General features: G+C 38.2%; 1 protein-coding gene across 1 annotated transcript; it reads left to right on the forward strand.

Moving 5' to 3' along the window:
* Positions 1 to 3,633: 3,633 nt before the first annotated feature.
* LOC310924339 (galectin-9-like) lies at positions 3,634 to 14,619 on the forward strand. The gene is made up of 8 exons (XM_083886046.1): positions 3,634 to 3,769; positions 6,396 to 6,484; positions 7,006 to 7,210; positions 8,668 to 8,787; positions 8,878 to 9,102; positions 9,743 to 9,831; positions 11,965 to 12,121; positions 13,886 to 14,619. Exons 1-8 carry the CDS (start codon positions 3,737 to 3,739, stop codon positions 14,030 to 14,032), a joined length of 1,065 nt encoding a protein of 354 aa, XP_083742172.1. The 5' UTR covers positions 3,634 to 3,736; the 3' UTR covers positions 14,033 to 14,619.
* The last annotated feature ends 484 nt before the right edge of the window (positions 14,620 to 15,103 follow it).

Here is a 15,103-nt window from a genome sequence, read left to right on the forward strand (position 1 = left end):
CTGATTATTATATTGTACAAGTTGTGAAAGGTCTTTTTAAAAATATATCTATTTAGACATGTATTTTATGCACATTTACATCTACGTTTCTGCAGACATTGCCAATGGGAATTCCCCATAGGTCATATGTCAGTAAAACATGTGACCTTTGAACAGCAACATAATGATTCAGAAAAGAAGAAGTAGGATTGAAAGGGCAACCAACCGTGATGCTGTTATTACAAAATGTTAAAACAATATATATTGTTGAAGCGGTTTTAATAAGTCTGACATAAACTCTCTCATTGTCAATGTCAACTTTATTTATATAGGACATATAAAGCAATCTCAGTCGACCAAAGTGCAGAAACAAACAACAACAAAAAAATCCAAAAGCGAATAACAAAATAACTATATAATAAAGTAAGGAAACAGTGTAATAGAAAAAGGCAACTTGTCTAACCGGCCTGAATTGAATACCAAGGAGAAGTGGTTTAATGATTAATGATCAGTAGGATTAGAAAAACATCCCCCTGAGCATTAATTTACTCACTGTAAGTGGGACATGGGTTCACTGAAGGACACACAGGATTTACTTTACGAGAAGCAGGCCAAAGAGAAAAAAAGTATTTAAAACAGAAGGAACCCAACAGATACAGTCATGGGTTTTCCTGTCATGCTCTACTTTACCAAATGGACTTCTCCATTTCATCAGGAGACTCACTGCTTCCTCTTGATACATACAGTGTGGGAAGCGTTTTTTTAAATCATGTGAAATAGAGTGTTTGACTTTATATTGAGTCTTTGTCATCAGCTTTTGACACTTATTGACAGATGACATGGTCTTATCTTATCTGTTGTGTTGTTGATCACCTGCAAAGCCAGTCAGTCCTGTGAGGCACATGACTGGTCATTCATCAACTCACGTAACAAAAGTGATGTAGCTTTGCATTGGCCAGGCATCAATATTATAGATACTGACCTCGTGTCCTGCATTCCAATTTTTACACAAGGGAACTATCACAGGTAAACTATTTATGCAGAATAATATAGTGAAACAAAGCCGTGTGTTACTCGAGACACATTCAGTACAGAAAGCTGTAAAAGAAATGATAAAAAAAAAATAAAGAATTTTACATGGATCTTTGATGGAATACCAATTATTATTGTAAATGCTTTGCTGCAAACATCACCATCTTTTAGAAAGCCAGCAAGTCCTGGTTAATTCTGAGCCAGTCTTTCATTAAAAGTGGAGCTGTGTGCAGGTCTGTGCAGAAACATTTATTGATCCAGTACATATCGAAACCTTTTCACTCGAGCTGGGTTTTCTTTTTCCATTAAATACCAAAATAAGCTCATTTGAATGAATATACTCAGTAAGTTTCATTTAGTGTGCACCAACCACACATTTGTTTCACAGGCCTTTGTAAAAAGCAATGTGCATGTTTCTCAGGCCAGATATGTGTTTATTTCGCTTTAGATTTGTTTCCCAGTCGAATTTTTTTGTATTGGAACGATATGCCTGGAGGGAAGGATGAATGTCTCGGGCAAGAAAGATGCAGATTTAAGTAGCTATAATAGCAAATGTATAGGATATAGGAATATGCCCTCTGACAGTCTCTACAAAATAAAAATAATCAAAATCAACAGGGGATGTTGATGATACTGCCAGAGACAACCGTTTTATTTCGTTAAGATTAACCACAGACTGAACTGACAGTAGATTTGCATTTGTTTGCATTCAAAGTCCATAGAAGGTTAATTTACACAGTTAGACACACTCTCCACTGAGCAGGAACCTCTACACACTAACTTACATCTCATTTATAGGCTTAATCAATATTACAGAGTGTGAAAATGAGTATGAACTGGTCACTAAGGGAGAAAAGGAGTTGCATTTTCCTCTTTCTTTTTTTGTTTTTGTCCACATGTGTGTTTGCAATTAAAACCTTTTTCCTTGTTTGAGGCTATTGCTTTGAAGGAATCACAGAAGGTTCTCATTCCAACGGATGAGTCATTCCAGGATTTCAGTGGAAATGCAGGCAATATGTGGGAGGGTTCATGCCCTAGAATTGCTTAATGCTGCAGTGGAACCTCTGATTGGTTTTCTGTGGCCACACAGACACTGTGAATCATTACCGATAAACCTTTGCTCATCTCTTTCACAAGTAACAGACATCTATTTCCTCCTTCTTCTTTTTTTGGTTTGTACAACAAGCTTCTGCTCCATTCAGACTGCTGTAGAGACGTGGTAGCGTAACAAAGGAGCCTCTGTAAAACAATGCCCTCAGAGTACAAATAATAGGATAATTGTCAGGACACAAAGACCAAAATATTCGTTATCTTTAAGCAATTAAACTTCTGAGTTTACTAAACTTCTGAAAAATAAACCCTTCTAAATGTTACACTGTGGATCTTTAAAGCTCGAGGCTCTAACATGTGGGAATGTGTATACACATGGTGGTTCAGACTGAGGCAACAACACAGGCAAAGGATGACGAACACATTCATAAATACAAAACAATATGAGCTGCTCTGTTACTTTTATGTTCTTTTGGAGATATCCTATACCCTTTACTCAGTTAAACAGTATTATTATTGATCTATCTATTCAATTGTATGTCCTTCTTGGCGTCAGGACTGATAGGAAATATCTAATCAGTTAAAATCACACACCAAACAGAAGTGGCATTCTGCAAAACAGCTGTGATATGGTACAAGGCACATGAGGTGAACATGTATCCTCCTGCACCATGTGTAATAAGCAGTATTGTATAAAGTACCATAAAGGGATACTTGAGTAAAAGTACAAGTATCTTACCAGAAAATGACTTTAGTAGAAGTTGAGGTCACTTTTTATAATATTTCTTAAGTATCAAAAGTCATTTTCTGATACAAAATGTAAATGGTAGGGCAAGTTGTCTTTCTACTGGAAGGTTGTGGGTTAAATTCCTGGCTCTGCTAGTCTATGTGTCCTTGAGCAAGACACTTAACCCCATATTGCAGTGTGTGAATGGGTAAAAACAAACTGTAGTTTTAAAGAAGCTCATCAAGACTAGAAAAACTCTATATAAATACAGACCATAATACCAGCTCTTCTTCTTCTTCTGATTTAATTAGGTAGTAACGAGTAACAAAGATAGTTTGAGGAGTAAACATTGCCAGAAATACAAATAACAAAGTGAAGTACAGATACGTGAACTTTGTACAAGTAGAGTAAAAAAGTATTTGTACTTAGTTACATTACAACACTGGTCATATCGACTGGCAACAGTCATGAAAACTGAGCCTCCACTGGTATTTCAATCACTTCCCTGTACGTCCCTGTTCATTTCCTATTTCTCTTCTCATGTGAAAACATTCACATCCCATCCACCCCCTCATCTTTTCTGGTGTGTGAAGTTTTACCTTATAAACTATAAACTACAAATAAACAAACAATTATCACAGTAACAATATACTTGAATAAACATTAAACTATCCTCCATATTCTTCTCAGTGTATTTTGTGAATTAAAACATGGAATAATAACAACACAGTGGAGGACTGACTGAGCAGAGAAAGACAAAGTTGAAGGATCATTCAGTGAAACGCTAGACTTTAAACTGCGCCACCTCCTCTCTCTCGGTCCCGCCTCCTTCAGTGAAGTCGAAACTTTTTCCGGACGATAAAAGCGTTTCTTCTTCTTCTTCTTCTTCTTCTTTTTATTATTCAACACTCTGCAGCAAACATCAGCTCCACAATCCAACCTTGAACCATGGCTTTTAACCAGACACCGTTTTATAATCCGGTAAGTGATTGTTGACATGTATGTGGTTGTGTTTGGTGATGAAGTGTGTGTTTTTGGTGAAAACCGTTAGACGGTAGAGAAATGTCTGTCTGAGGTTACACATGCAGCCTTTTACTTGTTTACTAACAGGACGACAAAGTTCTGTTCTGTCGTCCTGTTCTGTTTATGGAAAAGTGGAAAGTAAACACACAAACACTGGATTGATAATGGAATAATCCAGTTCCACACAGAGACCTGACGTCACGCTGATCGGTGTAGAGTTTAATCAGGGGCGTTTGTAGAGCCCCCAGGACAAGGGGCCTCGGGTCGGGTGGCCATTTCCGTCGCACACACTACTACACTATAACACAGTTTTGTCCATGATAATGATGGATAATATATATATATATTATGATGTATCTGTAACAGAGCAGGAAAACAAGTATTTCTTCACAGTGTTTGTATTTATTCATAAATAAATTATTTATATATAAATTAGAAAAATTGTAACCAAAATAAATAAAGCTGCATCATATCAAGTAAATGCAAATATATATTTATAAATGTGTTTATTGGAGCACATCACATTGAGAAATATAAATCTTGTGCGTTTACATGTGACCACCATATGTAAAAACAACATTATGGAAGAGGTACAGGCTCTGGTTGTTGTTTTTCTGTGGAAACGTGTCTTGAAATGACACCTTTTTCTTACATCAACGTCACAGCGACAAATAGTGCAAAACCTATGAGAGTCGTCCCAACTACTGGTGCCGATAAAGCAAGCTCTTTTGACTGTTAAGAATTAAAAGGTGTTATATTCATCATCTATTTTTACCTTTTTGCCACATCTTGGATAATATAACTAGTAATAAAAGAAAAATATTTATAGAGAAATTTCGAATGAAATATATTATATATTATCATCATTTAGCTAGATAAATGTCTCTTGTCCTCATCTGCCCCTACTCTGCTGCGGTTTACAGCTGTAAACACGGAGCTCTTATAGTTTTGCTTGACATAGCCCATTTTCAGATGAAGGACAGAGCATACAAATAATCTTTTCTCTTCACAAAGACAGAAAGCTGCAGCGTTTAATCACTTTTGTTTCAACAATCATGTCAGTTATATTTCAACATTGCACATAGTCTTTCTTTGACTCACCGAATCATAAGTTTGCGTCATGATTCAAATGTTGCAACTCTGAAATGGCAAAGCTTTTGACAGAAAGCTGTAGTGGTGTATGGAAGTGTCTTGCTATCACACTGCCATACACATTTACTATCACATAACGTGAAAAGGTTCATTGACATACAGTACAGTACAACTGAGGAAATGGCTCAAATTCACTATTTGAATATTTGAGTTCCTCTTCAATCTGGGGTGGTGACATGGTGAGATTCTGCTGTTATAGAACATGGATCTATAACAGCTGTCTCACATTATGAGACAACTTGGAAAAATATTTTATGTGGAAAAAAAAAACATCTTGTAAAGAATAACTTTTACTCAGTTCTGTGCTTCAGGATGTGGTGAAGGTGAGAGGATTTCCTCAGCTCTCTGTTCTGTGAGCAGATGCTTCTTCTCATCAGAAGCAGAACTCTTTCACGTTCTCCTCCACATTTTCCTCTCACCTCAACAGGCCGAGACAAATGGCCGCAATTATCCTAGTCTGGTTCGGTCAGACTCCTCCTGTTAAAAGGGAGGCGTTTCTTTCCCTAAGACTTACACCAAGAAGTTGGTCATTGTGTTAACTTTTGGGTTTTTCTCGATATAGTATTGTCAATATATATATATTTTTTTTTAACTTAGGTTTATTGCTTTTAATCTAAAAAATTAAAAAAATTAAAAATTAAAAAAAAAAGCTCACAGAACACAAGACATATTTGCTGAAAATAGCAGTCCATGGTCATACTAACATAAGGCAGACATCTCAGGAGGAGTTAGATAATAATACTGCAATAAGATAATAAGTACAGACTCAGTTACATAACAGCTTAAGCCCTTTAAAGTATCTCAGTGCACTGTCCCATATCTTGACAAATCCTCTGACTTTGTTATAAATGATCAATCTCTCAAGATGCAATGCACAGCATCCAATTGCCAAACCCACACACAATTATATTCCAAAATAGAATAACCTTTATTTAATTTCTATCAACAAAAGATAGGACACTTGCAGCTTCCAAAATCGCTACCAGAGTAGGAGGTTAGGAACCAAACGAAAGACTGGAGTTTTCTACATGACCAGAAGGAATGTGTAAGATTAGCTGTAACGGATTTACATGGATTACAAACAGGTGAGAACAGGTGAATAATGGTGTCTGTGGAGCGTTTTTAAACTGTATAAACAGTTTTAAAACTGTAAGGGTTTGGTTTGTGATGTAAACTTCATCCTCTGCTGTGATCGTTGAGTCAGATTCACTCGTTAAACTTTAAGTTAGCAGATGCTGAAACAGGTCATGGGTTTGAAAGTAGTAGCTTTGTGACACTTCATCATCGTGGACATTATCGGTCTATTAAGCCGTGAACCTGCTGTATGAATGTATTGTTATTTAAGGTCATGTGATTAAATTGTTGTTATTATGCTGCAACAGTTACAATAAAAGAGATCTGCAAAGTATATGTTAAATCACAATCTTTCCAGACGATTCCCTTCACTGGATCAATCCAAGGTGGTCTGCAGGAGGGGAAGGTGATCGCCATCAGTGGACGAGTCCCGCCTGGAGCCAGAAGGTCAGACTGATATTTTCATTTATTTATCATCATTTAAAAGCTTTTCCTTTCCTTTTTTTGTCATAGGATTATTATTCAGTGTGAAAATGTAACATTTTATGGGGAGGAAAAATTTGAGATGAAAGTATTTTGTTTGTTTTTTTCTTTTCTTTTTGATATGAAGAGCCTTGAATTTGCCGGACTTCCAGTGTTTGAAGTGCTAGAAAAGTTGTGCCAGTAAAAATACAAACAATCTGTCAAATGCGTTTAACTGAATTAATGATTTGTTGTAGGCCCAGTGCCACACCAGGTTGCATCTGGCAACATATTTGGACCACAGTGAGATCTGATTTAAATATTTGATTTGCATATTATCAGTTTGTACTCAACTATGACTTTTATATATCTTGTATATACTCGATTATTATTATTTATGTTTTATATACAACATATTTCACTACAAGCTTCTAAAGGAAGAAAAATGTTCTAAAGCCACATTTATAAAATAAAATGTGAATGACTTCTCACATGATTGCTTTTAGGTTCCATGTGAATTTACAGAGCGGCTCAAGGGCCGATGCGGACATTGCTCTCCATTTTAACCCACGGTATGACGGTGACTCTTGTGTGGTCGCCAACACCCAGCAACATGGCAACTGGGGCAGTGAGGAGAGGAAGAACAACACCTTACTTCCTCCTGGCTCTGCCTTCAACCTGCTCATCACAGTCACCCGTGATTCCTTTCAGGTCTGTTAAGCTAAAATCCTCTAAAAGGTCATAAAAGCACTGCTGATCGCGATCACAAACCCTGTGGCTGTATTTCAGTCCAGTGACTGTGTCAGTCAGAGTCTGGTCTCCGGTCATGGAGGAAGAACTGAACAAATATTTAAATCCATTGATCCTAATGATTCAGTTACACTGAAAACAACTGCTTTACAAGTCACTAGTTTGTGTGTCGCGCGTCAAACGAAGTCGTGGCAGTTTCATGCAGCCGCGCAGTGATGACTCCGCCCATGTTGAGTTGGTAGTAGTTTGTAGTGGAAAACCAACCTAAACTGTGCCACGCCAAGGTGAGGCGAGCCAAGACCATAGGTGGAAAAGGGGCTTAAAGATTCCCGAGGACTTCAACTCTATGACTAGTTTATTCAGAATGAGCTGAGGTGATTTTCTTGTTGGACATTGCTGCAGCAGCATGACACATTAAACCCAATAGAAGCTCAGCTTCAACTGTTCTCTATGAAACAGCACAGAATAGCTATTTTCACTGTGTTGAGTGAGACAGTGATTGGATAAATGCGGCAACATCGTCACTTCCACTTTTTGTTTTTAAAATGAGTTTAGTTTGAATGAGTTTTTAGTTTTAGTATTTGTCAGGTGCAAGTATTGTGTCATAAAAGCACAGCAAAAGATGCCATTTTAAAAGTATATTAGGACAGATGAACAACCATCCCTGAGTCAAAACTGTGTTGAGGTTGGATGCAGTTACTGTGCCAGGTCAATAATATAGCCAACAGACTAAATATGCACATAATAATAAATAACCCTTATAAGACACATCACATTGTTTGCGAGTCAGAAGTCTCAGGAACTCAAGCTGAGGAAAAACATGAGCAAAAAAAAAAACAAAAAACAATAAGACTAGAGGTCTGATTCACTCAGATGAACCAACTCAACCCAGTTAACAACATAACATATGTTATTTAAAACACTTTATTATGATTGGAAATACAACCTTTCAAATTTGCAGGAGAGAAAAAATAAATGCACTCCATTTGAACCCATAGGATTATGTATAGAATTCATTTACAGAGACGAAAGACTAAGCACATTTTTGCTACAATTTTAGTTTTAGCTTCCCTTGTTTCACAGACCAGCGACTGCCACTGCCTCACATACATATCACAGACTTTCAGTTCCCATTTTACAGTCACGCACCAACTGACCATCTCATCATCAAACTCATCATCACAGTGAATTTCACAGAGAATTTAGCAGTGGTTTTCTTGATGGCTGTTTTGTTTTTAATCAGACATAGACGTACTGTGTTTGAGTCAAGTTGTGAGCAATTCCATTCGATTGTGGTGGAACAGTTGGAGTGGATCATTATTCCATTCCACTCACACCATCTGGATGGAGATAAATCAATAAATTGACATTTGCTCAGAAATAAGGCACACATTAAATCATATATCTGCTCATTCCAGCTGAATATCAATGGCAGCCACTTTATGGACTTCAGGCATCGTATTGCGTTTAACCGAGTGGACACCATCTCTGTCAGCGGGACTGTTAACATTTCCTCCATTGGCTTTCAGAGCAATATGGTGAGGATGTCTACAATTAATAATAATACTACTAATAAAAAAAAACATTAAGAAGTACAATTGATAATAGTGATTTCCTTCCATATGTAGTTCCCTGGACATCCTGAATTTCCTTCATTTCCTGCACATGGAGCTTTTCCTGCTCAGCCTGCCTTCCCAACTTGTCCAGCATTTCCTCCTCAGCCATCATTTCCTCCTCATCCTGGATTTCCCTCACAGCCAGGATTTCCATCACAGCCGGGATTTCCATCACAGCCAGGATTTCCCTCACAGCCAGGATTTCCATCACAGCCGGGATTTCCCTCTGGAATGTTTGTAAGTATCAGACACACAGTAGTGGGTTGCAGTTCGGGAGATATGTGTAGTACCAACAACACTTTTAAAAAGTAATTTTGTCATGTCATACACTATGTGTAATTAACCCTTACAATACTTACAAAAAGAATATACAGAGGGGACAAGAATGTGCAATATACTAGAGTTTCTTATATCCCTTTTCTTCAGCACAACCTAGGCAATCTCATTTTCACCAAATATATAAACACACCTCAGCAAAAAGTATGCCCACATAAGGAATTGTGTATTATTCCCACGGCAAATTACCATGGGTGCACATGCGGCACAGATCTGTACTAAGGGTTAACAGCAATCTAAGATAAATTCTTGACAATTAAAATAAGATTTATTGATCTACAATGGCTGCATACATGGTCTACATAGACTAGGGTGTAGGCCTTTGCCTGTGTCTTAAGAAGTTAAGACACAGCCAAGGGTGAGTATCATTGTTCAAGCCCTGTGTTCTCTTGACTGATGTACTGTTGTACTGTATATGATCATATCTGTAAATGAAAACAAAGTAGCTGCTGCTATAAACAATTGGCATTCTTAAAACCAGAATAAATCACATGTACATTTACATAAATAATAATTAATTCTTATTCCTTTCTTTGTACAGGCTGTTCCGTACAGAACCTCCATCAATGGTGGACTCAGACCTGGGAAAACCATCACTATCCAGGGAAATGTTCAGCCCAATGCCACAAGGTCTGACTCTCTCATTAGCTGCTGCTGGATTTTTACTCTGATACTAATTGTACACCTTAGTCAAGACAGTGAGGAATAAAAATCAGACTCCAACTAACCCTTATTTTCATGATCGACTATTCTGCTTTTTTAGTTATTAGTTCAGTTAGTTTTTTTGTCCCTAAGTGGAAATTAGTGTTGTAGTTGGCACACTACAGTACTTTGATCAAATGGAAATTGTTATTGTTTAGTTCACTAGTTGACCCTGGAGAACATGAATCTCTGTCCAGAGAAAAGAGTAGAGAACTGATCCTAAAATGGATGGACACAACTGGACAGGATAAACTGTTCTGTGATGGATTTGTGTCAATGAGAGCTGCTGTACCCCAATTATTTAACCAGCTTCAATTTTTCACATGCAAAATTAGGAGATTTGGCAAGTCTTTATTGATCACTTTCCACTCGTTTTTCTAAGATCTTCCAAACTGTGCCCTTCATTTTCGTTTCGAGAGGAAACTGAAGTTCTCTTAAAATGAATGCCTGGGTTCTTTAGTTTTCTTAACATTTAGCTTTCTTAACATTTTGTGCTCTGTTACACTAGAGCACAAAGTCTGTCGTCAGTGTCCCGTAACTTGTGTCAGTGTAGTGACTCCTGCTTTCATTCGTGTATAAACTGCACAGTAACAGAGACAGGACACACCCCTTGATTATTTGAGTCATCATTTGTCCCAGAAAATGGTTACCCAAACCCCAAAATGGAGGCGACAGTAGCTCATTGGTGGAGTGAGTTTTGAACTGTCTTTGAACTTCGAGGTTGTGGGTTAAAAAAAAACAGGAAAACAGATTAAAATGAATTGCAAGAAGGCCAGAACATTTGACATGGAGGTACAAAGACAGACTGACACAGAGGGGAAAAGGAACACAGCTTATATACACATGAGGAGACAACGAGACACAGGTGAATCTAATGAGGGCGGGGCAGACAATCAAGACTGGAGGGAAAACACACAGTGACAGGAAGTGAAGTGATCTGAGACAGGACTATAAAAGGGCTAGATAAATACAGACCATTTACAAGTCATTCATAAAACCCACAACTCACTGGTCTGTGCCAGTAATGATAAAACATTAATTCAAATATATATTATGTTATAGACATTAAACCTAAATCAGTTGAAAAGACATAATCTAATCCCATTTAATCCCATGTCAATGTCAATAACATAGAAAATAAACTAAACTAGGACAGAAAAATAATTTTCCAGAATAACAGTGTTTCAGTTCACATGAAGTGACGATGTTTCCTTCAGTTGCAGCAGAAACTGACTCAGCATTTTGACCTTGTACACTTGGCTTCCCGATAATGTGACGAGACCCTGTGCTGTTCAAACGTTCCCCTGCGTGTGGAGAACTGAAATCATTTCATCTGGAGATTTATTTTCATTGCAACTAAAACAATCCAAATGTGGAAATCATACTCACTGGGTTAATATCATAGAAATGAATCCAGTTTATGCTTGTCAGGTTTCCTCAACTTTGGCGTTAGTTCAGTTTTTCTGTGGCAGGGACTTTTTTTTCAAAACAGGAAATGACCTGGTAGCAATCACCTTGCAGTCATTGCAGATGAATTATTAAAATGAGATGGAATAGAACTCAGGTATAGTTGTGTGTAAAGTTCATTCCATAACACAAATTGCTAGAACAGCAATATAATAATATGAGTATCATCATCATCCACTGTGTTCTGCTGCTGCAGTTGTCTGGACACACTGCAGCTGCAACCAGTTGTCTTCAACCCTCTCCACTGCATCCTGTTCTTCGCGAGCTTCAATAGCTCCCGTAGGTTCCCTTCAGACTGTAACAGTCCTAGTCTTCTTTCTTTGAGGTCTGCCCTCAGAATAATCAGTAAGTTCTTGCAGTAATGACATCTATTTTGTCTCTGATGCAGTGTACTACAACAGTAGCCAGGATCTTACGTATGCTATTCAAGAGGACAATGGGGCATAAGTTTGCAGGAGGATCAGGTGTTTTTTTTTTTTGGTTTAGATAGTAGCTTCACCTTCATCAGGCCATTGAAGAGCAATATTTAAAATCTATAACCAGACCTGCTTTATGGATGTAATGACCTTGATGTTCTTTCCTCTCTTTCCTCAGGTTCCATGTGAATCTCAATATCAACTCTGGCATCGCTCTGCATTACAATGCACGTTTCAATGAGAACGCTGTGGTGCGGAACACTAAGCAGGGGGCGCACTGGGGCAGCGAGGAGCGTGGGGGAGGCATGCCCTTCCACCGGGGACAGCCGTTCACGGTAAGATTATACACTCACACCAGTGGCCAGTGACATGAAGCTGGGTTTGACATTATTCACAAAACCCAGGGTTTAACCCAGGGTTTTTAAGTCCTACAAAGCTGGTCTATGTTCTTCTCTAAGGTCAAACAAAATGGTAACTGGAGCTACACGTCAAGTTCAAAATAACAGAGAAAATGTAGTAACAGATACTGAACAATCACATTGCTAGCCAGGATCAACCCGAACACTCTCACACAGTCAATCATTCACACCTGCAACCCAACGCACAAAGAAAAACTTGTAGTTATTTTTAGGTGACAAAACAGAGTAACTATCCAAAAATAACAGTACAACTTTATCAATAAAGTGGCTTTAATTTGCGAGCATTAGGATCAATTTCTGCTGGTCTGCTGTGAGGTCGAGACCCTGGTGTGGTCAATGTGCTGTCTGTCTGCGCTGAAATCTGCCTGTTGTGCAGACCAACAGTCTCACAGGCAGTTCTGGTCGTGGGCGGAATCGATCACGGAGGTGCTGGAGCCGTATGTACCGGTCCTGAGCGGGCGTGGTAACACGTGGCCAGCGGGCATGTGCACGGTTCGCTGTCGCTCCAGTCTCTCTGAAACAAGTCCACAGGCGGCTGACAGTGGAACGATGCACATTCAGTTGTGTTGCCACAGCTGTAACACTCAGCATGCCAATGGCACATGATTTGTGACATCTGTGGCATATTGACAAGTCACAAAAGTCCACATTTTGGTGTGCCCTTTTATTGACCAGACCATAAGTGTGTCTGTGTACAGGTCACACATATTGACCACCACTCTGCCATGCTCCATGACTCTTGTGAGTTGAAATAGTCAATCTGAGATTGCATCAATAGAAGTGGCCAAGTGACACTGGACTACTGGGTTTGAGCAAACAAATCATTCCATAAACAAATGCATCAAGAATCTGAGCAAATGTCATGGCATTCTATTTTTGTTCACCATTTCAAGTTTGTGCGTTTATATCTTTAGTCTGTGCTCCATTCATGCAGGAAGTACTGAACTTATCTTTTTAATTAACTGATTCTAAAGATTCAGTACATGCAGGAAGCACTATAGCAATGAATAGTGCTATTATAACGATATCAAACTGAGGCGAGTCGAGCTGTGCCTAGCCAAGTCATGCTGGTAACTGTATAGTGGAAAAGTGCATAACCCTAACCTAAACCCAATTCTAACCCTAATCCTAAAACCGGGTCCCCCCCAAAAGCTCTTAGGATGTGAGGACAAGCCAAAATGTCCTTTGATTTTTGGTCCTGACAAAGCGACAAATACAGGAACACACACAATACACACACAAAATCAGACAATCTTTCACATGTGCCAAATATATTATATATATATATACGCACACACATCTATTTATATACTAAATTTTTCCCTTTAACTGTAGGCATTTAACCGTAAACTAATTGTAATATTTATGGCACATACTCTAGATGCTAATTCATTAATTAATTTAATTCTACTTTAATAAGAGTTTTTTTTAAACATCCTTATTGATTTTACATCGTGAAACTATAACATTACAGTAGCAGCAAACACAGGCTTTCTTTGTCGTACAACATAACCTTCTGTAATTTATTCATGGTTCTGTTGGTGTCAATAAGTCAACTCAGAGTAATGATAACATGTCATGAGTTTACTGAAAAGTGTCCCTCATAACATCCACATTTGGCTCTGGAAACAGTTTCTCCATAAGCTGAGCTCTGAAAAGATCTTTTTTGTTTCTTTTCAGTTGACCATTTGCTGTGAGAATAGCTGCTTCAGGATTATGGTCAATGGGATGCAGGCACAGACCTACAACCACCGCATCACTCCGCTCAGCAACATTCACTCCCTGGAGATCGACGGTGACCTCACACTGACCTCTGTGATGGTGTAGAGATCCACCAGCTGTGGTTGTCACCTCTTAACCACCAATGCTCAACACATCTATCAATGAATCCATGCTGATTGATTTTACAGGATGCTGCATATTTACGTCCAATGCTTTCATACCACTATCAATCATTTCTATATTATCATATTCCATACCTTGTTTATTTTTTTTTTACAAAAAAAGGGAAAATTCATCAGATTTCTTGAAGGTTTGTGCTGTGTTATGTTGTGTTATTGCTCTTATCAGCTTGAATGCAGCTTAGGAAGTGGACTTGACACTGAGATTTTGACCCTTTAACACCTAACCCTCAAAATGTCCGTCGAATGTGTTTTTTCCAGAATAAACTCCAATAACTGGCAGTTATGTACCACAAAGACACTGATTCTCCAGCTTCCTGAAACTGAGCGCAAGTGAAATTACCGTAATAACTACACAACTTCTCAGCCTTCAGAAACCATTGTCCGATAGCACAAACCGTCATGTAATTACGGTAATGCAAAGTGTACTCGCGCAAACGTGTCGTCAGCGTAAAGGGTTAATAGTATAAGAGTGTTCTGTGAATTCATTAATGCTTTGTGAAACCTTTAAATAAAAACATGTGTCTATCTATGTGTTAAGTTATCCTTTATTTGAAACAGTCTAATTTTATTGTCTTTAATTGGTTCTCAAGAAAGTTTCTTTTCTTTCTTCAATAACTGATCGTGTTGTGAAATGTGAGTTAAATGTGCTCTTGAGCTTCTGTTCTTACCCAAGAACAAATCCCAGATAAGAATGCTGCTCTTACAATAAATAGAACAAAGAAATACTAAAATACATACAATAAGATTTTGCCAGAAAGTCCACTTAAACTTGGTTTAAAAGCCAATCCATTTAAGAACAAAGAATAAAATAATATTAACACAAAAACAGATTGCACGGGCACTGAGTTACTACTTCTTCAGAATCTGGGTCAAACTGGAAGGGTTGAAAGACCGCGGGTCTACGAGCCATTGCGATACATCCATTGTAAACATTAGTATCCATGGTACCGCGGCTGCAAGCCGGGAAAGGCCACACCCCACCCTCCAGCTTGAC

Source organism: Microchirus variegatus, assembly GCF_963457635.1.
Source record: "Microchirus variegatus genome assembly, chromosome: 3".
Lineage (NCBI taxonomy): Eukaryota > Metazoa > Chordata > Actinopteri > Pleuronectiformes > Soleidae > Microchirus > Microchirus variegatus.

Excerpts from the sequence above, each read along its gene's own strand:
- LOC310924339 (XM_083886046.1), top strand. The coding sequence starts at position 3,737 with ATGGCTTTTAACCAGACACCGTTTTATAATCCG. Across the intron at positions 6,485-7,005 it reads GTCCCGCCTGGAGCCAGAAG|GTTCCATGTGAATTTACAGA; the intron begins GTCAGACTGATA and ends GATTGCTTTTAG. Across the intron at positions 7,211-8,667 it reads TCACCCGTGATTCCTTTCAG|CTGAATATCAATGGCAGCCA; the intron begins GTCTGTTAAGCT and ends TGCTCATTCCAG.